The sequence below is a fragment of the Crocodylus siamensis genome, chromosome 2 (genome assembly GCF_052110815.1).
Source record: "Crocodylus siamensis isolate JL-2025a chromosome 2, ASM5211081v1, whole genome shotgun sequence".
Classification (NCBI taxonomy): domain Eukaryota; kingdom Metazoa; phylum Chordata; order Crocodylia; family Crocodylidae; genus Crocodylus; species Crocodylus siamensis.
Genome location: NC_143396.1, coordinates 10,652,625 through 10,677,008, shown reverse-complemented (window position 1 = coordinate 10,677,008; position 24,384 = coordinate 10,652,625). Strand labels below are relative to the sequence as shown.

Below are 24,384 nucleotides of genomic sequence, written 5' to 3'. Positions count from 1 at the left end.
GAACCGCGGCGCTCGCGAAACCGAGGGTCAGGGAAGGAGGCATGTAATAGCCAGCCCACTCCCAGGACAGGCTGCCTTGTGCTGAGGCAGCACCAAGGCAAGCCAGGGCACGGGAGGAGCAGTCCTCGCCGTGCCGTGCAGCCCCTTGCAGGGCCTGTGGGCATCCGCAGGGACCAGGTCCCGGAGGGTGTCACCTTTCGGCCTCGCTTGGCGTTTAGTAGCATAACCCATCTGCTGAGCACCGGTCAGAGGCAACAAGGGCTGGGTTCAGTTTTGGGCCGGGTTCAATATATTTCAATGTGGCTCGAGCCCCACACTGAGCCTACCTGGGAAACACTAAATGAATGACTAGTGTGTCCAATAAAACCAGGCACCCTTTTCTCGCAAGCAGTGTAAACACAAAATCCAAATTTATTACAAAGCATAACCCCCCCCCCAAAAAGTAATCGCTAACTATAATTTTAAAACACTACACACTACCAAACAAAATCTATAAGTGGAACCCTCTTGGGGGGAGGGTCTTTACCCATAACCAGGCAGTCTAGGACTTGGGGATCCCAAAAGGGTAGTCCCGGGGGGCTGCCCCACTATTTCTGCCCTTCAGCAATGGGCTGGAGAAGGGGGCCCACACCGGAGAGTCCAACAAGCTGCTCCACGGGTGCATTGCAAAGGGCCCCTCTTTGCTCCCTGCAAAACTGTAGTGCTGATCCTCACTTCTGCATGGTGGATTTGAGGGGTGAACTGCGGTTTTCATCAGCGTATAGCACCCCAAAGTTTTCAGTCTTCATCCCAGCTCTGCTGGGGCAGGAACCTGCAAGAGACCTCAGAGAAAAGCCAAACAGCGAAAGAGCCTGGACTGCAACCAGCACCAGCCGCGCTGCTGGACACGGAGCCACAAGAGCAGCATGAGACACCGCCGTGCCCAGCACAGGGACTGCCAGGACCGCGTCCTGTGCAGTTTGCACCAGGGAATGGTAGTCTCACAGCACCGTCCCACTCGAGGCTCGCACGGCCAGTAGCTGCAAGGACCCCCCTCCCGGGCAGCCTGCACGAGGGAGGGTGCACTCGTGACACCCTCCCACCAAGGTCTGCGTGGCCAAAACAGCCGGCAAGACACGTAGCCGGGGTTGCAGCGGCACAGCTATGCTGGACCTAAAAGAAGTTTGCAACAGCAGCTAAAACATGCCTGGCCCAGAGCACACCAGCAAAACTGCCAGGCTCCAACCTTGCCCAGTTTGCTGCAGGGTTTGATGCCCCTGGCATGGCATCATCCCACTCAAGACCCAGAAACCAAAAGGGGAAAGGAGAGGCAGAGAACAGAGGTTTCAAGCCCTGAGACAGAGTTTCTCTCCCTTACCTGAGGCTTTCCCTGCACGTGGATTCAGTGTGCTTCATCAGTGAAGAATGGGGGTGACCCCCCCAACCACGCCCCATGGGAAGCAGGCTTTTCTGGCTCCCAAATCAGCAGGGGTTTGTGGGGGGCTTTTTGAAAAAAGAATATTTCTCTCTCTATGTATAGCTATATATATACAGCATCTAGTATAAGCTTTTCTCCACACATCTGACATCACAGTTAAAGCCCGCACACCCACCACAATTAATGCACCCACACTCCCGCACGCTCGTCCGCCATCCTTTCCCTAACCCATCTGCAGTCTCTTAGTCCTAGCCCCAATTTTAGGGTTGGTCTCAGCAGTGATAGGAACAAGCCCCCTGCTTCGCACCGCGGCTTCAGCGTGAACAGGAGCTCTTGCTCGCGGAGAGGCTGGTTCAGGATCAGTCTGACCCGGCTGCGCTTGCGATTCTTCCTTCGGTGTCCTGCACGTGAGGGTAGGTACCTCCAGACTGGGACTGTAGGTTACAGGTTATATCCTGGGTGAGCTGCCGTCTTGGGCCCCTCCTACCCAAACCTGTCACTACTCCCAAATTCGGGCTCCGATCTTTTAACAGATTTCTTTCCTGGGTCTTCTTTGGGAAATTTTCCACACCACCGCAGTGATCTCTTGCCAACTCTTTTCCAAAAGTCCCTAGGTTTCGAACTCGGTTGCTTTTAGGCTAACTTTGTTAAAGGCTTCTAGAGATAATATTCAAAACCCCAAGACATTCAGCACGTTTGCTGCAAGGCCTCTAAAGATAAAATTCAAAATCAAGACGTTCACCACGTAGGCCAAAACAAGCAATGACCCTAGATAAAAAGATGAACCTTGCCTTTTTTTCTAAACTGGCTAATGAGTATTTATTACAAGCATTCAAACTTTGACATTCATAGATTTCATAGATTTCATAGACATCAGGGCTGGAAGGGACCTCGGGAGATCATCGAGTCCAGCCCCCTGCCCAAAGGGCAGGAAGTCAGCTGGAGTCACAGGATCCCAGCAAGATAAGCATCCAGTTTGCTCTTGAAGGTGTTCAATGTAGGTGCTTGAACCACCTCCACTGGCAGACTGCTCCAGACCTCGGGGGCTCGGACAGTAAAGAAATTCTTCCTTATGTCCAGCCTGAAACGGTCTCGCAGGAGTTTGTGACCGTTCGACCTCGTCATCCCTTGGGGCGCTCTGGTGAACAGACGTCCCCCCAGATCCTGGTGGTCACCCCTGATAAACTTATAGGTGGCCATCAGATCACCCCGAGCCTGCGCTTTTCCAGGCTAAAGAGCCCCATGGCTCTCAGCCTGTCGGCGTAAGGTCTGTTTTCCTGACCTGTGATCATGCGCGTGGCTCTCCTCTGGACTCTCTCCAGCTTCTCCACATCCTTCTTGAATTGTGGAGCCCAAAACCGGATGCAGTATTCCAGCTGCAGCCTCACCAAGGCTGAGTACAAGGGGAGAATGACGTCCCGGGAAGCATTTGCTCGAGAAGCATCTATGGATGCACGCCAGCGTTTTGGTCGCTTTACTGGCCGCAGCATCGCATTGCAGGCTCGTGTTCATCTTGTGGTCAATGATGACCCCCAAGTCTCTTTCTTCTGTAGCGCTATCCAGCGTAGCACTGCTGAGCCTATAAGGGTGCTGCAGGTTTTTCCTCCCAAGGTGGAGAGCCTTGCATTTTTCGGTGTTAAACACCATGAGGTTCTCGTCCGCCCATTTGCTGAGCTTGTCCAGGTCAGCCTGGATCACCCGCCTGTCTTCTGGCGTGGATGCTTTGCCCCAAAGTTTGGTGTCATCGGCGAACTTGGCCAGTCCACTCCTGACTCCAGTGTCCACATCGTTAATGAAGATGTTGAACAGGATGGGTCCCAGGACAGAGCCTTGAGGGGCCCCACTGGTCACAGGGCACCACGATGAGTGACTGCCATCAATCACAACCCTCTGGGTCCAACCACGGAGCCAGTTTCCCAGCCAGCGGATCGTGGTGGAGCCAAGGCCACAACCGGCCAGTTTGGCCAAGAGGTGATCGTGGGATACCAGATCAAAAGCTTTTTGAAGTCAAGATATATGACATCAATCTCTTCTCCCTTGTCCAGGTGATAGGTCACCTGGTCATAGAAGGAAATGAGATTGGTCAAACAAGACCTACCCGCAACAAACCCGTGCTGGCTATCCCTCAGGATGTTAGCCTGGGCCAGTCCCTCAAGGATGGCCTCCTTAATAAACTTTTCCAAGATCTTCCCCAGGATAGAAGTCAGGCTAATGGGCCTGTAGTTAGCCGGATCCACTCTTCTCCCTGTCTTGAAGATCGGCACCACATTGGCCTTCTCCCAGTCTTCGGGCACTACACCAGAGTGCCAGGAGTTTTCAAAGACCCGTGCCAGGGGCTGGGCTATGATGCTCGCCAGCTCCTTGAGTACCCTGGGGTGCAGGTTGTCAGGGCCGGCTGACTTGAAGGTATCCAGCCTCTCAAGGTGTTCCTTCACGAGGTCAGCATTCAATATGACACCAGGACCCTGCGGGGTGGGTGCCAGGAGGAGCCTTGGCGCAGCCCAGCCCCATCCCCAGCCTGGGATGCAGCTCCCATTATAACGAAACCAGGCACTTCAAACAGCTGGGGGATGGGGGGGGTCCTCCCTGTCACAGCTGGAGCAAACCCCCAGGAAGGACAAGGTCACAGGCATGGGGAAGCCAACTGCAGAGCCTCGGCTGAGCAGGCAGCCTCGTTCCTTCCTGGCTTACTTCCCCATCCAGGGGGCAGGGAGGATGGGGCCCGTCGAGCTGAGCATCTCCCTTCCCAGGTGCCAGCACCTGCCAGAGGCACCGGGCCCCGCCTTGACTCTTGCTGCACCCCCACGCCGCTGGGGAAGCCGCCCCACCCTGTCCCCGCCGCGTGCCCCCTGCGCATGGGGCTGCCGCGGGTTCTGGTGAGTGGCGAGGGAGGTTTCAGTTCCCCCTGGGCCAGGAAGGACGGTGGGGGAGGGATAGGGCGTTTTCAAGCTCCGACAGTGAAGATCTCCAGGGCAGGCAGGATGGACTGGATGGGAGACAGCCTGCTGGAAGGTAAGGGGCTGCGTGGCAGCAAATGGCTTGGAAAGGGGGTGCCAGGTGTCCTAGATTGCAGCCGCAGTGGTTTAGAGGCAAAAGGGATCAAAACTGGTGGAAGAGGTGACCTCTTTTATCAGAATTTGCAAACGAGAGATTGCATTTATCTGCAAGATCTCAGGCGACGCGCCCTGCGTGAGGCAGCGGAGAGAGCACAGGTTGTACAAGTTCTCCTAGGTAGAAAGGACAGTTCACATTTTCATTTGAAAGGGGGTGAGCATTTGTGAAGGCACCCTGGCTGCAGCGGGCATCAGCTGACCATCAGCTGAGCCCAGCAAAAGGGCTCCTGACCTCTTACCCCCATGCTGTAATGCAAGATGAGTTGGCGCTTGGAAAGTCCCCTTTTCCTATGAGCTCTCCAGGCACAGTCCTGGGGTGGCCAGAGGGAAAACAGCCGGGGTGAGGGATGCTGGCTGAGCCCAGCCTGGCTGCATTGCAGAAGGGGCCCTCGCCGCGGCGCCTGGGCTGCGATCCTTCGTGAGGCTCCAGCTGCCTGCTTCGGGTGGCATGTGAGCCCCGATGGCCCTGCAGACGGGCTGGACCGGGGGCCAGGGAGGTAAGAACAGATGGGACAAACCTCGTATCCTTGCAAACCGCTTCTCGGTGGGACTAGCTGTATAAGAGGTACAGGATCTGCCTGCTGCTCTCTCTCTGGGGTATGATTTCTTCACTTCTAAGCACGCATCTGTCCTTAGACAGCTGAGGTTTTCCTGGCAGGGCATGCACTTGGGGTCAGGAAGGAATTTGACCCCAGGACCAAATGGGTACAGACCGCGGGGGGTTGCTGGGATCTCTCAGGTGCATTCCCCTGGCAGGGAGTGCGGGATGATGATGGGGCTGGAGATGTCAGGAGGCCCAGGCTGGATCTCAGGCCCAGGCAAGACCATGCTGCTGAAGAGGGGGACATGGGCAGAGAGGACGGGGAAGGGCATGGCTGGCTGTGCTATGGATGCACAGAGGATGAGAGCCGAGAGCAAATAAAAGCTGAAACCCTAAGATCATCATCCCGGTGCAGCTCCGGGAGCTGGCAGCAGCAATAGGCTGTTATCCTCTTGTGGAAACCAGCCCCGCACGCATGCCCATCCTCATACATCCTCACCTGCCAGGTCTCCTGGTAGCCTTGCAGACTCCAGTGTCACAGCAGTGCTGGGCCAGCCCGGATGGGTACAAGAGACCTGGCTGTACTCTCAGCCTCTGCATCCTCCTGCAGCAGGTTATTCCACGGGTTAACGCTGTATCCCTTGGCTTGTTTCAACCTGTTTTAGCAGGAGGGTCAGGGCAGTGATTCTCCTGCTCTATCCAGCCCTGGTGTCAGGTGTCCAGGTCTGGGCCCTGCACTTCAGGAAGGACGTGGGCAAGTTGGAAAGAGCTCAGCACAGAGAAATAAAAATGCTCGGGGGCCTGGAAGGCAAGACTGAGGAGGAGAGGGTGGAAGAGCTAGGGGTATTTAGTCTGGAGAAGAAAAGACTGGGGGGGTGTTAGTCCTAGGCTACAGATCCTGCAGGGCGATGGCAGAGCGGCTGGAGATGGGCTTTTCTCTGTGGCCACAGGGAACAGGACTAGGAGCAATGGCCACGAGCTGCAGCAGGGAAAGCCGAGGCTGAAGATGGGGAGTAAGGTCTCTGAGGGTGGCCGAGCACTGGATCAGGCCCCTGGAGACGTCTCCACCCCGGGAAGTTTCCGAGAGCAGCCGCACAGACCCGCGCCTGGGAGGGTTGAGTCAGGGCTGATGCTGCCTGGAGCAGGGGGCTGGGCTGGATGCGGCCTCGCGAGCTGCCTACGGGCCCAGCCCCTGGGCCTCGCCCTGCCTGCAAAGCCTGGAGGCCGCAGCCATCTCCCACCGTCGGCGCTGGTGGACGGTCACCTCCGTGCACCGAGCTGCCCTTGCGGGGTGCGGGGACGTGCCCTGAGCTGCTCCAGCGGCCGCTCCCGGGGGGCCTTCGCCCGCCCCGGCCGCGCTGACCTGCCCTCGCCTTTCCGCTCCCCGCAGCCATTCTGGAGTCCGACGGGGAGTCCTCCGGGGACGGAGACGCGGCCATGGTAGGTGATCCCGCGTGGGGCCGCGTCCTGCACCGCGGTTCCCCCCAGCCGCCCCGGCTCAGATGTCCCCAGGCCTTCGCTTCCTGTCCCAAGCAGAACCTTTATCCTTCGCTTCCTGTCCCAAACAGAACCTTTATCCTTCACTTCCTGTCCCAAGCAGAACCTTTATCCTTCGCTTCCTGTCCCAAACGTGCCTTTTAGCTTTCACTTCTTGCCCCAGGCAAGCTGCGCTCCGGATCCTCTTCTGGACCCCTTGTTGTGAACCTATGATGCTCACGGGGGCCTCCCTTTATAGGGGGGGCTGTCATTGTCCCTTGGGGGGGGCCTAGGGCCATGATATCCTGTCCCAAATAGAGACAGATGATCCTCACTTCCTGTCCCAAACAAATGCACACCGGTACAGAACGCTGCCAGGCATCACCCCCGTGCCCGCTGGGGTGGGCGGGGGGCTTCAGGCCCCTCTGGGATGGAAGGGGCCTGCACATGGCCCGTGGTCTCTGCACATCTGCCTGCAGGATGAAGCTGTTCTCCAGGAGAGGGACAAAGCCCAGGCGAAGCTGTCTGAGTTTGAGCAAGGTGAGTCTTTCCCAGCCTTCCTCGTCATCCTCCTCCTCCTCCTCCTCTCTGGCAAAGTTACCAACCGTGGGGGAGGTCATCGTCTCCAAATCCACGTGCAGCTTAATTTAAGGCTGGTTTTCAGCATGGCTTTGCTGGACCCAGGGGCTGGGGGTTAGCTAGGAGCTCCCTTGTCCCCGTGCAGCACCTACCTGTGCCCCGTTGAAGGCACCGGGCTGGGAGTCAGGAGACCTGGGTAACGTTAGTGAGTCCCAAGTGACACACCTGCATCGTGGGGCTGGGAGGGACATTCCCCCCTTCCTGTTAATACAGCAGTCAGGGGGTTTTCACCTTCCTCAGAGGAAGGCTGGATGGGGCTGGTCCTGCCCTGCCAGCCCAGCTGTGCTGTGAGTCTATGACTGTGCGCCCCGACCTTGTCACGGCACCTGGTCACCGGAGCGGAGACCGCGCATAAGGCCATCAGAGCTGCCATCCGCTGGGTCAGACCCTGGGTCTGCCTTGCCCACGTCCCGTGTCGCGCGCGGGCAGAGAGCAGAGGCTGGAAGGGAGAGCGGCCGGGGCTGAGCAGGGTTTCCCCCGTTCCTCTCCCTGCGGCTCCAGCACCGAGGTCCAGGCAGGGCTGATGGAGGCCATGCCCCCCACTCCCTGCCCCAGAGCCACCAATGCCCCTTTCCCCCCAGCTCATGTCCGAGCCCTGGTGAGCTCCTGGCTCCCAGCCTTTTCTCCAGTTCTCTAGTGACAGGACAAGGAGCAATGGGCTCAGCCTGCAGCAAGGGAAGTTGAGGTTGGATATTAGGAAAAACTTTCCCACGAGGAAGTGGTGAAGCCCTGGACCAGGCTCCCCAGAGAGGTGGTGCGGCCTCCATCCTTGGAGGGGTTTAAGACCCGGCTGGGATGATGTAGTTGGGGCTGGTCCTGCTTGGAGCAGGGGGTTGCACTAGGTGTGACTTCCTGAGCTCCTTCCAGCCCTCATTTTATGTGTTTTAATAGCAGCCTTCAGCTCCCCGCAGGGTGGCTCCCTAGAGGGAATGGCGCAGGGCTGTGCTCACCCTTCAATGCCACACCGGGGATTCGGGGAAACGTAACTTCCTTTGGATAGTCTAAAACTGGCTGCCTGCTCCTTCGGTGCTGTGACCTAGGTGCTTAGTGCCCTGGCTACAGCCGCCCCTAAAAGCCTTGAGGACCTGTCCTGGCGGGTCACAGAGGCTCTGGGGGCAGCAACGTCTGCAGGAGGCATTGAGCTGCACCCCAGCTCCTCTTCCCTTCCCCTCCGGCGGGAAAGACGTCCCTTCAGCAGCTCAGCAGGGCCTTGGAGGCTGCTGAAGACGGAGATCGCTAGCCTGCGGCAAAGGAGAAGTCAGCTGAGAGGGGCTGCCACAAAACCCAGGTCCTGCTTCCTGTATGTCAAAGCAAAACCAGGGCGCTCACGCAAGCAAAAGAGGCAGCTTCTGCAAAGGATGCCATTCCCACCTTGCAGCCTCCCAAGACCTTACCGGCAAACCTGGTAAAGCATTGCTCTGAGCTGCCTCTCGCCTCCAAGCGTGTAGCAGCACGGCGAAGCGGCCACCCCGGGGCATCTCAGCCTGGTGAAGGCAGAAGGCAAAGGGAAAGATGTAAGAGTGAGGAGGAATAAAGCAGGGGAGACAGAGGGAGAGACCATGAGAAGGACCCCAGGGGTTTTGGGGATGTCACCGGCGCTCAGGCTTGGTCTGGGCATCTCTTGGCACACGAGCGGCCGTGCTCCCAGCCTGGTGTACCCGTGCACTGTGGGTGGGTCCAGGATTTTGAATGGGGGGTGCAGTGGTGTGGCACATCACAGATCATCACAGGTTTTTCTCCCGTTAAAGCGAAGCTAGAAGCCTTATTAATAGGCTGAGGGGATAGCGCTGAATTATTCAGTTTAAGATCAAACAGGACAACTGGGACGCGCGCTGATTTGCTAGATTATACATTTTAAGTTAAAAAAAACACAAGAAACTTGGCCAGAAAAGAGTCCAAACAGTCCAAAGCTACTGTGCCATTAGTCCTGTATAGTTAAATGTACGCCTCTCATGCATAAAACGAAATCTGTCCTTTTGATGGTCCCTGCAATACTTCACTGGAGACGGTGCGGAGAAGGGCAGCGAGGATGAGGAGGGTGTGGAGCGGCGTCCCTAGGAGGAGACAGCAGAGGCCCGGGCTGGGCCGCACAGAGAAGAGATGCTGGACAGGGGACAGGAGAAGGGTTTCCAGCATACTAAATGGGGAAGAGAAAATACCTAGGGATTTTTTTATTGGCAGACAAGAACAAGATGGCACAGAACGAAAGCAGCAGGCCATCAGTTTAAAACTAACACAAGGAAGTCCTGTTTCCTCCAGTGTCGTCACCAAAGGGGGGAGTCGTGGCCCCCAGATATGAGAAGCCGGGAGCTCGGCCGGATTCACCAGGGCTCGGACACGCGCGTGGAGGAAAGGGGCATCGGGGGCCCTGGGGCAGGGAGCGGGGGGCACAGACCCTCAATGCTGGAGGCTGCAAGAGGGGGAGGAAAACCCTGCTCAGCCCCAGTCACGCTCCCTTCCAGCTGCCACGGGACACCGGAGCCTGGGCATGATGGACCTGGGGTCTGATGCTTGCTCCCCTGCGTATTGCTGTGACCCGAACGGAGCAGACAGGAGCCACGGCCCCGCGCCGTGCCGTTGCTAAATGTGGAAGCAGCGCCCGTGCATCTCGCTTTGGTGCATGGCTGCGTGTCCACAACTGCTGGTCACCTGTGCTCGGGGCCGGCCTATTCCACTGCTGCCTGCTGCCCAGCCTCTGTAACAGCCACTGCCACGGGGGGAAAACCAGCCGTCTGCACATCACACCCGTGTTCATCGGTCATGTGTCCCAGCCCTAGTCCAGCTCCCAACTCCGGGCTGCAATCGCGGATATTTCGGCCCACAAGAATTATGCACTCCCAGGGCTGGGAAGGACAGCAAAGGGCAATGGGACTGTTCCCAGCACAGATGCAGGATGCACGGGTCCTACCCCATCCCAGACAGGCGTCCAGCCTCTGCTTGTGAAGATGCTCTGTGCAAGGACCAGGGGTTTGTGCAGTGCCCAGCACGGCCATCCTCACTGGCCCCAGCCCTCACGCTATGGGGAATAGCGATGGGGTGAGCTGCAGGTGGACCTATGGCTATGATCAAGGGCTCACTATGCCCCAGAGTACTTTGCTCGGGGCTCAGTTAATAAGCAACGATGCAACCATCGTTAGCAACCCTGGCAGTGGGGAAGAGGGGACAGGACTGGCACACGGCAGACATGCCAGCACTCATTGCCTCTGCCAGAGACTGTAGCCCTCACTCCCTGCGAAGGGTGTCATAGGGAGGATTGCTCCCAGGGTGCCCCAAATCCCACCCCACCAGCTCCCCCTCTTCCTCCCCAGCCTCGCAGAAGCTGCTGGCCGAGCTGTCGGCCCTGGAGACAGAGTATGAGATCGAGAGGTCGTGCCGGGAGCAAGCGGAAGTCTATGCTGCCCAGGTGAGGTCTCGAAGGTGCCACCTTGCCAGGGGCAAGAGGGCAGAGAAGATGGCAGAGATGGGGACAACGTCCCCCCCAAATTATGCACGAGGAACTCGATGCAATTGCTGCATTGCAAGGTGCTGGGGGCTGTGAGCGTGCTGGCCTCGTGGGATGTGGGGGGACGGGCCAGAGGGCTGGGGTCTTCCCGTGCCCATGGGTGGGGTGGATGAGGGTCCCCTGTGCCGGTCAGCACTCAGGGCTCCAGGCCGTGCTCTCCTCCCGCCTCGACCTGCAGGTGAGCCAGGAGAACAAGCAGCTGAAGCGCATCAGCATGGCACTGATGCCCATGCTGGACCAGCTCCCTGGAGACCAGCTGGATATGGTCAGCAAAGTGGAGTCCCTGCCGGAGGCCAGCCCTGAGCCCCTGCAGCAGCTGCGAGGTGAGGCCGTGCCCCCCACCCCCTACATCCACCCCAGGGCTGGATGCAGCCGTCGGCGATCAGCTCGTCAAGGCTCCCGCAGCACGGCGCTCCGGGCGGGCTCCAGAGCCGGGGGCGGGGGGGACTGTGCCAGGCTCTGGACCCAGGGTTTGGACCCTGGCAGGGCTCAGGACACCTGGGGTCTGCTCCCAGCTGTGCTTCTACCTGCCTCTCCCCTGGCTGCAGAGCTGCAGGAGAAGATTTCCACGCTGCTGGGGGAGAAGAAGGAGCTGAGTCTCCAAGTTCAGGAGCTGCAAGGGGAGACCAGAGCGCTCATGGAGCAGGTATCTGGGCAGGACGCGGAGCCACGGAGGCTGGTCCCCGTCCCCCCCCTCCCCCCGGCCACTTTTGGATGGTTTTCCACCCCTTGGTGGTGGCGGGGGGCCCTGGAAGCTGCTGGCCAGGCTTTAGGAGCCACAGGATAGCTTCCAGGATGGTTTGATATAGACCCCTCAAGCCTGCTCTGGGCTTCCCAGAGCCATGGCAGGGCACGTTTGCTGCCCAGGGGTGCTAATTCCCACCCCCAGACCTGCCCAGCCCCAGGTGCAGGGGGATATGGGAAACCTGGGGTCTGTCCAAGCCCACGGGCCGGAAAGCGCAGCGGGGTGCAGCAGAGGAGGATGCTGAGTTGCCGCATCCTGCCGGCAGGTCGAAGGGGAACGCGAGGAGCGGCGGTCCCTCCAGGCCGCCCTGGACAGGAGCCAGCGGGCCCTGAAGACCCTCAAGAGAAGTGAGTGAGTGGCGCCTCCCCGATGACGGCACCAGGCTGTTCACGGGCCGCTGTATTCGCAGCCTCGCTGCGCCCCTGCGCCCCGAGTCCCCAGTCAGACAGAGGGGGAAAATGTCACTCGGTGGGAGGTTATTCCTCCTTTTTGGTATTTTTCCCAGCCCCTCCCTTTTGGGGGTAAAATGGGAGAGGCCTGATCCTGCCGTGTTACCCCCAGATGTGCCCTCTGGAGCTCCTGTCCAGCCCCTCGTCTCCAGGGCCCCTGTGACAGGTTGCAGAGATGGTGCAATGCACAAGTGAATTGTGCAAGAAATTTAGACTGGCTACATGTGCAAAGTAATTATCACACGGTGATAATTGGGCTGGGGATTTTGCCAGTACTGCTGCTGGAGCTCAAACCCAGGGGGTCCTGCCTGGAGGGTCTTGCCCCTCTGCTCAGGGTCAGACCAACGCTGCACTGGGGGCAGGAAGGGATTTTCCTCTGGTCAGTTTGGCACAGCCTGGGGGGTTTTGCCTTCCTCTGTAGTGGGGGCACAGCCTCGGCCTGGGGTCTTTTGAGTGCGTTTTTAAAACCATTGCAGCAGCAGGACACTGCCAGCCCTCGGCCGCCTGAGGGAGGTTTGGGCGTTTTGATGTCTTCGGGCAACAGATCCTGTAGTTGTGCGACAGGGTTGTTGTGTAGTTGTAGGACTAGATCAGACAAGGCATTGGTATGATCTCCCACAGCATCCTCTCAAGCCAGCTAAGGAAGTCTGGGTTGGCCAAACGGGCCATAAGGTGGAAAGAAAACTGCCTGGGTCGTCAGGCTTAGAGGATAGTAATCAGTGGTTTGGTGTCTACTGGGCAGCTGGTGTCGAGTGGACCTGGGGGCGGTCCTGGGGCCAGATTTGCTCTACATCTTCCTAGCAACCTGGAAGATGGGATGCAGCACACCCCCAGCAAGTTTGCAGATGACACCAAGCTGGGGGATGCAGTAGAGACACTGGAGGGTAGGGCTGGGATTCAGAGAGACCTCGACAAATTGGAAGATTGGAGCAAAAGAGATCTCATGAGGTTCAACAAGGACAAGTGCAAAGTCCTGCACATAGGAGGGAGCGATCCCATGCACCGGGGCAGGCTGGGGGTGACAGGCTGGGCAGGACCTCTGCAGAAAAGGACCTGGCAGGGAGCAGGGGACAGGTGTCCAGTTGGTGTCCAGCTGTGGCCCCTCCACTACAGAAAGGATTTGGACACATTGGAGAAATGGCAATGAAAATGGTTGGGGGGCTGGGGGACAGGACTGGTGAGGAGAGGCTGAGGGAAATGGGCTGATTGAGTCTGCAGAAGAGAAGACCGAGGGGGATTGAACAGCAGCCTTCACCTCCCTGCCGGGGGGCTGCAAAGAGGCTGGAGCTGGACTGATCCCAGTGGGGGCAGGTGACAGAAGGAGCAATGGGCTCAAGCTGCAGCAAGGAAAGTTGAGGTTGGATATTAGGAAAAAATCTCTCCGAGGAGGGTGGTGAAGCCCTGGAACGGGCTTCCCAGAGAGGTGGTGCAGTTTCCATCCTTGCAGGTGTTGAAGACCCGGGTAGACAAAGCCTTGGCTGGGATGATGGAGTTGGGGCTGGTCCTGCTTGGAGCAGGGGTTGGACTAGACGTGACCTCCTGAGCTCCCTTCCAGCCCTCGTTGTCTAGGACTCGAACGTGTCTGAAATGGTTTGGATGGGGCTGATCCCATCTCAAACAGGAGGCTGGACTAGCTGTGACTTCCCAAAGGCCTTGCCAGTCTGGCTTCCCTATAATCCCACAATTTCCCAGCATGTCCAGGCAGCCTGTCCCCATGCCAGCCCCGCCTCAGAGGCAGAAAACCCTTCACAGTCTCCAGCCCACATCTGCCTTGGTGCAGTATGACACCATTGCTCCTTGTCCCGTCCCTCATGGCATCCCCTTTCAAGCCGAAGAGGATTGCAAACAGAGTGCTGGTGCCCCAAACAGCTGGTGGGAGATGTGGGGCCATAGGACTGTGCTCCAAGGTCACCCCAAGTCCATGAGCATGCAGGGTATTCCAGCCAGGCCTCCCAAGGCTGACCTGGTGGTACTTTGGGGGCCAAGAGATGGGCACTGGGCACTCACAGTCCAACCCCAGTGGGATCCCAGTTGCAGGAGCCAGGGCTTGGGTGTGGGCAGGGGGTTCATCCACACCATATGGACCCGGCAGCGCCATGCACACAGCCGAGGCAGTCTCGAAGTTGCCAGCTTACCGGGCTGGGGGCGTTCAGCCCATGCCAAGCCCTGGGTGACAGCTGTGCCCTGACCCCCGGCAGTGTCCCAGAGGGTCACGCAGGACTACGGAAGTATACTGCAGCAGCTGGAGCTGGAACAGGACCTACGGGAGCATGCGGAGACCTTTGCCCACCAGGTAGGGCCCTGCGGACTGGGGGGCTGCAAAGATGGGGGGAAACTGGGGAGAGCAGAGCGGGAGGAAGCCAGGGTCCATGCACACCCCTGCTGAGGTCTGCAGTCCCAGCCTGCAGGTCCCTGCACCCCCAGTCCCTGTCCTGCCCTTAATCTGTCCTGGGAGACTCGTAGCGTGTACAAGTGCCCATGCAGCAGGTGAAGGTTGTAGGAGGGAGGCACTGGGCTGGCCGCAGCATTCACAGGAGGAGAATCCAGCAACTGAAGCAAGTGGGATGCTCCTAGTTGTGCCCAGAGCCCACAGCAGATTTGTGTCCCAAGACACAAGAAGCATCTTCCAGGAGTAGCATCCAGATGCAGCAGGGGCTGCCTTCCTCCCTGCTTGGGTCCGCGATGATGCCAGGGGGTACAGGGAGCAGACTGGGGGGGTGGGAAATGGCTCTAAAGCAGAGGGTGACAGGGGCAGCAGGAGAGTAACCCCCTCCCTGACCCCCGGGGCACAGATGCTGGTGAAGCAGAAGGAAGCCAACCGGCAGAGCCTGATCCTGATGCAGAGCGCAGGCCCCAGCGCCCAGCTGCTCAAGGCGCTGGAGGAGGTGGCTGCCCTGACGCGGATGGTGGAGGAGGCCAAGCAGGAGCATCTGGAGAAGGTGAGAAGCCATCTGACCCCCTGGGCGACAGCGATCATCGCCTGCTGGGATTCACCATCCAGCGCAAGGTGGCAAAGGCCGGCAGTAAGGCAGCGGCCCTAGATTTCAGGAGGGCGACTTCAATGAGCTAAGGAGGATAGTCAGGGAAGCGCTGAGGTCCCGGAGGGGAGGGGAGCCGGGTGTCCAAGGAGAGTGGTCGCTCCTTAAGGAGACGATCCTGCAAGCCCAAAGAGAGGTAATCCCAACGAGGATCAAAGGGAGCAGGAGAGCACACAAGCCTCCGTGGCTCACCAAAAGCATCTGGGAATGTCTCCTTGCTAAAAAGGAGGCTTACACCCAATGGAAACAAGGGGTCATCACCAGGGATGACTACACTGCAGTCGCTCGGGGATGTAGGGGGGTAGTTAGGAAGGCCAAGGCAAAGATGGAATTAGGACTAGTTTCCCAGATTAAGGACAACAAGAAGTCCTTTTTTAAATACGTAGGGGGTAAAAGTAAGGTCCCGGGTAATGTGGGGCCCCTGCAGGACGCGATGGGAAATCTGGTCGTCACACCAGACGGCAAAGCTAACATGTTTAACGATTTCTTTGCCTCCGTCTTCCTAAGTAGGGACCAGGACAGCCACCTCCCTGCTGGGCCCCCCTCGGGCCCCGGGGCAGGCACACCTGGACCACATGTTAGCGAGGAACTAGTTAGGGAGCGTCTGGAGGGGCTGGACGTGTTTAAGTCAGCCAGCCCGGACAATGTCCACCCAAGAGTCCTAAAGGAACTGGCCGAGGTCATTGCGGGACCCCTGGCACGGCTTTACAAGCACTCGTGGTGCTCTGGTATGGTGCCAGAGGACTGGAAGAGGGCCAACGTGGTCCCCATCTTCAAACAAGGGAGGAGGGAGGACCTGGGAAACTATAGGCTGGTTAGTCTTCCCTCGATCCTAGGCAAGCTGTTCGAGAAAATTATGCTGGCACACATCTAGGAGAGGCCAGCAGGGGACTGCATGCTTAGGGGCAACCAACACGGGTTCATCAGTGGCAGGTCCTGTCAGACCAACCTGGTGGCCTTTTACGATCAGATCACCAGATCATTAGACGCAGGGGGAGCAGCGGACATCGTCTTCCTGGACTTCCGGAAGGCGTTTGACACTGTCTCTCACCCCGTTCTCATTAAGAAACTGGGGGGCTGTGGCGTAGACACCCACACAGTCAGATGGGTCGCCAACTGGCTGGAGGGCCGCACCCAGAGGGTGGTAGTGGACGGGTCTTTCTCAACCTGGAGGGACGTGGGCAGCGGGGTCCCCCAGGGCTCGGTCCTCGGGCCCGCACTGTTCAACATCTTCATCAGCGACTTGGACGAGGGGGTAAAAAGCACCTGTTCAAATTTGCTGATGACACTAAGATGTGGGGGGACGTGGACTCACTGGAAGGATGCAACAGGCTACAATCAGACCTAGACAGGTTACAGGGGTGGGCGGACGAGAACAGGATGGGATTCAACACAGACAAGTGCAAGGTGCTGCACCTGGGGAGGAAGAACCGGCACCATACCTACAGGCTGGGGAACTCCCTTCTTGACAGTGCAGAGGCGGAAAAGGATCTTGGAGTCCTTACTGATGCCAAGATGAACATGGGCCGGCGGTGTGGGGACGCGATCAGGAAGGCCAACCGCACCTTGTCCTGCACCCACAGATGCATCTCGAGCAGGTCCAGGGAGGTGATCCTCCCCCTCTATGCGGCACTGGTCAGGCCGCAGCGGGAGTACTGCGTCCAGTTCTGGGCGCCGCACTTCAGGAGGGATGTGGACAGCATGGAGAGGGTCCGGAGGAGGCCACTCGCATGATCAGGGGCAGCAGGGCAGGCCCTACGAGGAGAGGCGACGGGACCTGAACCTGTTCAGCCTCCACAAGAGAAGGCCGAGGGGGGATCTAGTGGCCTGTTACAAACTGGTCAGGGGGGACCAGCAGGCACTGGGGGAGTCCCTGTTCCCCCGAGCACCGCCAGGAGTGACCAGGAATAACGGTCACAAGCTGGCAGAGGGCAGGTTTAGGTTAGATATCAGGAGGCAACTTCCCGGTCAGGGCGGCTAGGGTCTGGAACCAACGTCCGAGAGAAGTGGTGCAGGCTCCTACCCTGGGGGTGTTTAAGAGGAGGCTAGACGAACACCTTGCTGGGGGCGTTTGACCCCAGTGCCCTTTCCTGCCATGGCAGGGGGTCGGACTCGATGATCTGCTCAGGTCCCTTCCGACCCGACCAGCTATGAAACTATGACCCGCAGCCTCCATGCAGGGCAGAGGGATCGTGGCCCAGACGCTGCTGAGTGGGGCGGGGGGGATCCTGGGAGATTTTGCTTGTGGGAGTAGGGGCTCCTCAGCCTCTCTGCCCCATGCATCCAGGGCTGTCTGTGCCCCAGGGCAGGCCCCCTGGCTTCCCTTCCAGACTCAGAGAAGTGGGGCTGGAAGGGACCTGTAGGGCCCTCCCTTCCCTGGTGCGTCTCCCATGGCCTCTTCCCATGGTCTCCATCCTCCCCTTGCTGCCTGCAGGTGCAAGAGCTGGAGGGGCAGCTGAAGATCAGACCCCAACAGGAGCAGCTGGACGCAGCCAAAGCCGCCCTGGCCAGGGCGGAGGAGGAGACCCACCGGCTGCACCAGCAGCTGCAGGAGGCCGAGGAGAGGAACGCGGCACTGACCGAGAAAAGTACGTGCCGCCATCAGTGCCTGGCCCAGCTCTGGGCCCTGCAATCCCCGCTCCCAAGCCAGGGCCAGCCAAGTGGTACCCGCAGTGAGGGCCCAGGCTGCGGAGAGACCCCCAGCACTCTTGGGGATTGCTAGCCCCAGGCCCAGCTGGGTGGAAACCTGGCCTCGCAGAGCCAGCGTGGCCCTAACAGCATCCCATTTCAGTTCAGCGCTTGGAGGAGAAGCTGGCGGGGGCCCCGGTGATGGAGCCCAAGGAGCTGCAAGAGGCTCCTGCTCCCCCCCCACCACCACCTCCGCCCTTGCCGCCCCCGGACCTGTCCACCCCAGCAGAGTAAGTGACACGCTCGGTGCTTTCCATACAGACACCCTGGAGCTATGGGGGTGTTATGAGCATCCTGGACTTATAGCACAGCCAGGCTGGCAGGATGCTCAGGGGTCACGGCTAGCCCAGCCCCTGCTTTGGGCATCGTGCCATCCAGCCCACCCCAGGGGCTGTCAAAGCTGCCCTAAAAACTCCAGGACCAGCCCTCACATACAGATCTCAAAGCAAATGCACCCTGATTGTGGGCTGCGATCCCTGCCTGACCCCATGGAGCATCGGGCTAAGCCTGTGCAGAGGGGCAAGACCCGCCTAGCCAGGACCCTCTGCAGGCAGGCAATAGGAGCCAGCTCGTGCATGGCATTAGCTGTGCACACACAGGCTGAGGAAGAGGATGGAAAGCCCTACGGGTGGCTGAAGGATCACGGAGCCTTTACTGCCTGTGCCCCCTGGCTCCGGGCCGTGGGGGCTAGTGGACCTGCGCGGTGTGAAGTTGCTCAGCCTCAGCTCAGTGACAGCCCTAAGGAGCCCAAGGTGGTGCCCCGGACAGGGACAATCCCAGTCTGCCCAGTTTTGCTTCTGGGGCCTGCAGGCAGAACAGCTAAGGCTCTCTGCAGTCTGGGGTGGGGGGGGTGCAGGCATTTAGGGGCATTGTGGTGGGTCTGGGGGGTGGCACAGAGTCATTGGGGAGTCTGTGTGATGGTGGTGGAGCTGTGGGCTCATTCAGAGGCATCACAGGGGTGCAGGATCTGGCCCAGAGGCAGCAGCAGGGGGATGAAGACTTCATTGGGGTGTGTGGGGTGAGTATGGCGAGGGAGGGGATGAGCGTGTGGGGTCCTGGCAGAAGGAGAGCAGGGATGCAGGGGTCTGGCCAGAGATGTCAGGGATAGATCAGGAGACAAGGCAGAATCCAGGGCCGGGTATGTCCACTGGGATTGAACCAAAACTGATATGTATATTTTTTCAAAAACTTTGAACTAAAAAAGAAAAGCCCTAATTGGTTTGTTTTGGGTCAAGACAGGGTCTGTCCTGTGACCAGCCCTGCCATATTCCTTTGTGCTTTGGGGCTTTTCTTACAACCATCATCTTCCTTTGTCAACACCTATATTGTCACTGCCCTTTTTCCCTTGATGCTGATCAGTTTTTCAATGGTATTTCCTGCCACTTCACCCTGGAGCTTTTCCTTTCTGAGATGCCCCTCTTTTTTGCCCCCAGACAGAATCACTTTGTTGAACTGGATACAATTTTATTAGTCATTTTGGTGTTTCCAAAACTCCCCTTTTTGGCAAATTTCCTGCCTGTCCGAGCAATTTTGCCCACCTCAGGTTGGAAACCAGGGCCCATGGCTGAGGGGTGTGAACAGAGCCTTTCCCAAAGAGGAACATTTTGAAAGGGAAGTAGGTGGTACGGTCACCCCTGTACAGGGAAACACTTTGCCAGATGATGCCATCAGGGCAGAGTCTCCACCTGCCAGTTGACTGTGATCTCCCAGGATCCAAGCTCTGCTAGGCTTAAACCCAACTTGCGCTGATGGAGGTCAGACTTGTGCTGTAGAGGGAGATACTGTGCGAACTGGGGCTGTGTCAGGACTGGATGGATGGATAGATGAATGGTGAGTTTGGGGATAGATGGATGGTGAGTATGGGAGCAGATGGATGGATGGAAAGTATGGGAATGGATGGATGGATGGATGGATGGGTGGAGAGTATGAGAACAGCTGGATGGATGGAGAGTATGGGAAGGGATGGATGGAGAGATGGATAGTAAGTATGGGAATGGATGGAGGGATGGAGGGATAGATGGAGAGTATGGGAACGGATGGATGGATGGAAACTATGGGAATGAACGAACGAATGGATGGATGGATGGATGGATAGTAAGTATGGGAATGGATGGATGGATGGATGGATGGATGGAGAGTATGGGAACGGATGGATGGATGGAAACTATGGGAACGAACGGATGGATGGATGGATGGATGGATAGTAAGTATGGGAATGGATGGATGGATGGATAGTAAGTATGGGAATGGATGGATGGATGGATGGATGGAGAGTATGGGAACGGATGGCTAGAGTCCCTGGGGTTTCAGCTTAGTGCAATAAGTCTTTTGGAGGATTTTTGAAAGGCCACCAACTCATAAAGGAGGGGCCCTAGGGACCCAGAAAGGCCTTCCCCTCTTGAGGTGAGGTGTCCTAGGATGGGTTCAGGAGCAGAGCTGCCCCAGATTCAGGACAGTGGGGTGGATTGAGGGTCATTTCTTGCAATGCGCTCACGCCTGTGTGTCTTCTTCAGTCCCCTCTTGCTGATCAAGCAAAGGAAGGGAGTCCGAAAACAGATGCCCGGTAAGCCTCCATCCCTCCTCCTGCCCCAGCAGCCACCCAATTACCCCTCCAACCCAAGAGGCATTTCTTATGGGCTGGTGATGGAACAAGGCTGTGGGGTTCTCCATCTCCTGCCCCCAGCCCTGTCCACTTGGCATCGAGCAGGGGGTATAAGAAGATGGGACAGGTATTCTCTCCATCTGTTACTCGGTGCATGATCAGATGAAGTCCACTCCACACCAGTGACAGAGCACAGTTGGGTGGGGTTGGGCTTGGGCTTGGACCCTGTTATCAGCAGGTGACTGGTGAGTGGACTGGGTATGACAGGCCTGGTCACACCTAGTGAATGGGTGGAGAGTTGAAGGGTGGTCCAGTGATTCAGTGGTCCAGCCCTTGGGCTCCCTGTGAGGCCTGGGCCATGACCCTTGTCTCTCCATGCCTCGGTTTCCCCATCTGTAGCATGGGCACGGCAAGGACTCCATTACAGATTGTGAGGTGCAAGGTGCAAGGGGCACTGTGCAAGAGCCAGAGAGGAAACCAGAGTAATGTGGGAGACAGTGTGCTTTCACCTGGGGACACTCCTGGACAACCAAGGAGGGGAGATGAGTTTGTGCTTAAAACAGAGGCCGCAGATCTGCCACAGGCTCATGTGTGCATCCTTGGCTCTCAGCAGAGACTCGAGGCACTGAGGTCAGACACACCCCAGAAGGACAAGGTTGTTGCAGGAAATTACCCACCAGATTAGACCTGAGGTCTACAAACATTTGTCCCTAACAGGGCAGTTGTTACAAGGTGGGTTTCTGGAAGGTAAAAGGGCCCTACAACATCAGACTTGGACAACCTGCCTCCCCAGGGCTCCCCCCAACTTCTATGCGCCAGCGCATGAAGATGGGTGGATGATCTCGAATTTTGAAAAGGGGGGTGCAAATGGTGAAGTGCATCATTACAACAACACCTATCTTTCTCCAGTTAAAAGAAGCTAGAAGCCTTACTAATACACTGGGGGCCTTGGGCTGTATGGTTCAGGCCATGATGCAAGCCAAAAACAACTAGCACTTCACTGGAATGAGTTAAAAGCCACCTGCAAGGCTGTGAAATAGGAGCGACATGACCAGGAAGGGCTAATGGCAACAGTGAAGAAGAAAGTCTAGCTTGAATAGGGGAACATCCAGACCATTTAAATGGAGAGAGGGTCTGTAGCAGGCTGCACATCTCAAGGGCTGCCACACAGCTGCAAGCAGTGAGATGACAGGCCTGCCGTGGAGGACTGAGCCAGCTGATGAGGATAATTGGCTGGCCCAGAGGAAATTAAAAGCTCCCAGCGAAGAGAGCAGAGGGACAGCAAGAAGGCTGTGAGCTAGGAGCTGAGCCAGGACACTCTCGAAGGGTCCCGGAAAGCACTGCAAGGGTGCGAGCTCAACCTTTGTTTATGCATGTATTTGTTTGCTGATGATGTTGTTGCCAGTGGGGACAAGTTCCCCCCAGGGACAGTAAACTGTGGTAGAAGCAGCGACGACTTGCTGCACAGTCGTTAACATTTGTGGAATGGGAAAGTTAAGGAAAAATCAGATAGATTATAACAAGCTACAAAGAAATGACCCCCTCACTGCTACGTGGCTAGAAATGCTGCTGCCCCTGCCCAGCAGTTGGTTTTAAATTGTAAGTGGAGCAGGAATTAAAGGAGGGTCTGAGTGCACCCCTCTGAATCCATCTCAAGTAACTCCCAGGCCCCTTTGCAGCCTGCATCCAGCGGCAATCAGCCCTGCCTTGCCATCCGCATGAAAGCTTGCTTCCTTTCCTGCGTGATCCCAGCACGAGGCCATCCAGCATCCCCCTGGGACCGGAGTAACTGGGTTTCTCTGGTGTCCCCAAGCTAGAGTCTGATCCCAGCAGGACTGAGCATGGAGACGGGAGACGGGGCCAACTTCCAGCTCCCTGACCTCCCCTCTCCCTTGCTATGCAGGGGAGCCCAGGATGGATGATGTCAAAGCCCGCGCCGTGGAGGAAATGATGGCAAGGATCAAGACTGGGGTGGTGCTGCGGCCGGCGAGGCGGGATAAGGTGGCAGTAGCCCAGGTATGTTGTGGGGAAGGCAGGTAGCTTAGCCTCCTCTACCCTCCTCCTCCTTTCCTTTGGAGGATACTGGACCAAGGTACCTCCGGCCTGGGCCTGGCAAGAGTCCTTGCCCCCAGATACCAGCTCTGCCGTGAGCTCTCTGTGCACCAAGACCGAGCCACCCCACATCTCACGTGGTGCAAACCCAGGCAGGCACCGGCGGAGCCATTTCCCCCCACGACTGCTCTCCAGGCTTCAGTCCCCAGCGTGCCAAGACCTGCCGTGGGGGCAGAACGAGCCCGGACCGGCTTCAATGTCCCGGGGCTGCTGGATGGCAGGGCCGATCCGAGCACATCTGTCCCCATCAGCCCTTGCTGACTTGCCTGCTTAGCGGAGAGCGGGCAAGGACTGCAAGGGCCGGGGGATCCCAAACACTCTCAGCTGGACCCAGTGTGTGAGCAGCAGTGGGCTGTGCATGCCAGGGCACGACTCTGCCACCTCCACGCTGTGCCCAGGAGCACTGACCCTACTCTGGCTCCCAAATACAAGGCAATACAGCTGTCCTGAGAGCCCACTGCAGTGCTACCCTATGTTTCCGTGTCCCAGGCAATAGATCCATGCTCTGGCTGCGGGGACAACACCAAATCCTCCCTTCTCTGTTTCCCAACAGGATCCCTCCACGACCGCCAACAAGCGCAAGAGCGCTGTGATGGAGCTGCAAGGGATCCTGGTGAGTGGTTGCACCCGGAGGCAGCTGTGCATGGGGTCTTGATCCACAGGCCTCACCTTGGAAGGTGCATGGGACCTGCAGGCTTGTTCCTGCCCAGAGGCAGGGCACGGGGGCAGCCCAATCCTGCCCTGACCGGCTCCAGCATGGTAGCTGGGCAGAGACATCTCAGGGAGCACAGAGCCAAAGGGGAGGTTAGCAGGATGGCGGTCACGTTGGTGCCCTGCTTCAGATGTGCCCAGCACAGCCCCCTCGGCTATGTCTCCCATGGGGTGGTGCAGGAATCCATGAGGAGGGATGCAGCTGCACCACTGTACCCCCCTGGAGCTGCCCCTGGGTGTAGCTCAGTTTAAATGGGTGCTATTTTCCTCTTGTGACTGGATAACAGCCTACTACTGCTACCATGTGTTACAAATTACGCTCTTAAAGCCATGTGCAGTTCGCTCTAGGCTGTGGCAATGATCATGAAGAGCAAGTATCCAAAGTCAAATGCAGAATCTTTATTCGCTCGAGCGAGGTGCCTCTTTGGGAGAGGGACCCCGCCTACTAGTTATAATACTTTTTTATACTTTCTAAGTGCGTAAGCGTTAGTTCATGATTAGCTCGTGCTCGTAAAAATACTCTATCATCTATCTAAATCACTATTCTGTCCAATCAAGCGGCACCGTGGGCGTGAACACCGAAGTTTAGCTCTCGTGAATTACATGCCCCCTATATTTTGTCTCAAGATGTTTCTTTATCTAACAAAAACAAACCATGCCCGACTTTCAAGGTTCTCCTGGTGACGAGACTCCCTGTTGACTGGATTCAGCTAGTTTCATATCTTATCAGTAACCCTCACACAGTAACCCTCACACTGTACCCCTTTTCCCTCCCAGCCGTCTCATAAGTGCTGTGTCTGCTTTTATGAAATGGAGGCAAAAGGACAAAGAAATGGCCTCACTGTTAGCATTACAAAGCCTTGCTTTAACTCTACAACATTCATATACAACACATGTCTGCTGCTTTTGTGCAGGGGGTGGAAGTCTCTGCTAAGGAGCTGAGGAGGCTTCCTGTAAGGGATAGATCCAGCAGCCTCTGTTAGGGTGGTCAAACTCCATAGTCACCTGATGCATGGGCTGGTTGGGTCCAGTTGCATGGGGCCCGTGCTCCCGGGAGTTCAGCAGGACACTGCCTCTTTTCTCCCCAGGACACCATGAAGAAGCCGAGCAGGAAGACAAGCTGGCGGAAGAAGAGCGTGAGGATCTCTGACAATCAGCTGGAGTCCATCCTGCAGAGACGGCGCCGTATGGTGGACTCGTCCACCACAGCCCAGAGCTCTGCACCGGAGGCAGCAGCAGAGCGCAGAAAGGAGAGTCCGGAGCAAGGTGCAGTGACCCCATCTCAGTCCTCTCATGCCCTGGTTCATGAGCCATCCCTCTGAGGGGTGGAGGGGGCAGTGGGTCCCAGTAT

General features: G+C 57.6%; 1 protein-coding gene across 4 annotated transcripts in view; it reads left to right on the top strand.

Annotated features, from left to right (window-relative positions):
• The first annotated feature begins 4,205 nt into the window (after nucleotides 1-4,205).
• LOC149869869 (shootin-1-like) overlaps nucleotides 4,206-24,384 on the top strand; it is a 34,306-nt gene continuing 14,127 nt past the window's right edge. For 2 of the 4 annotated variants that reach the window (XM_090035158.1, XM_090035159.1), the window contains exons 1-15: nucleotides 4,206-4,429; nucleotides 6,462-6,511; nucleotides 7,027-7,087; nucleotides 10,495-10,594; nucleotides 10,872-11,011; nucleotides 11,237-11,334; nucleotides 11,699-11,780; nucleotides 14,081-14,175; nucleotides 14,675-14,821; nucleotides 17,355-17,508; nucleotides 17,712-17,838; nucleotides 20,122-20,171; nucleotides 22,114-22,226; nucleotides 22,876-22,935; nucleotides 24,122-24,299. In XM_090035158.1, coding sequence (XP_089891284.1) covers nucleotides 4,273-4,429; nucleotides 6,462-6,511; nucleotides 7,027-7,087; nucleotides 10,495-10,594; nucleotides 10,872-11,011; nucleotides 11,237-11,334; nucleotides 11,699-11,780; nucleotides 14,081-14,175; nucleotides 14,675-14,821; nucleotides 17,355-17,508; nucleotides 17,712-17,838; nucleotides 20,122-20,171; nucleotides 22,114-22,226; nucleotides 22,876-22,935; nucleotides 24,122-24,299 — 1,612 coding nt within the window. In that variant the 5' untranslated portion in view covers nucleotides 4,206-4,272. Of the gene's footprint in view, nucleotides 4,430-4,880; nucleotides 5,028-6,461; nucleotides 6,512-7,026; nucleotides 7,088-10,494; nucleotides 10,595-10,871; nucleotides 11,012-11,236; nucleotides 11,335-11,698; nucleotides 11,781-14,080; nucleotides 14,176-14,674; nucleotides 14,822-17,354; nucleotides 17,509-17,711; nucleotides 17,839-20,121; nucleotides 20,172-22,113; nucleotides 22,227-22,875; nucleotides 22,936-24,121; nucleotides 24,300-24,384 lie in introns of those variants that run through there. The other 2 variants (XM_090035156.1, XM_090035157.1) reach the window with 2 other exon arrangements.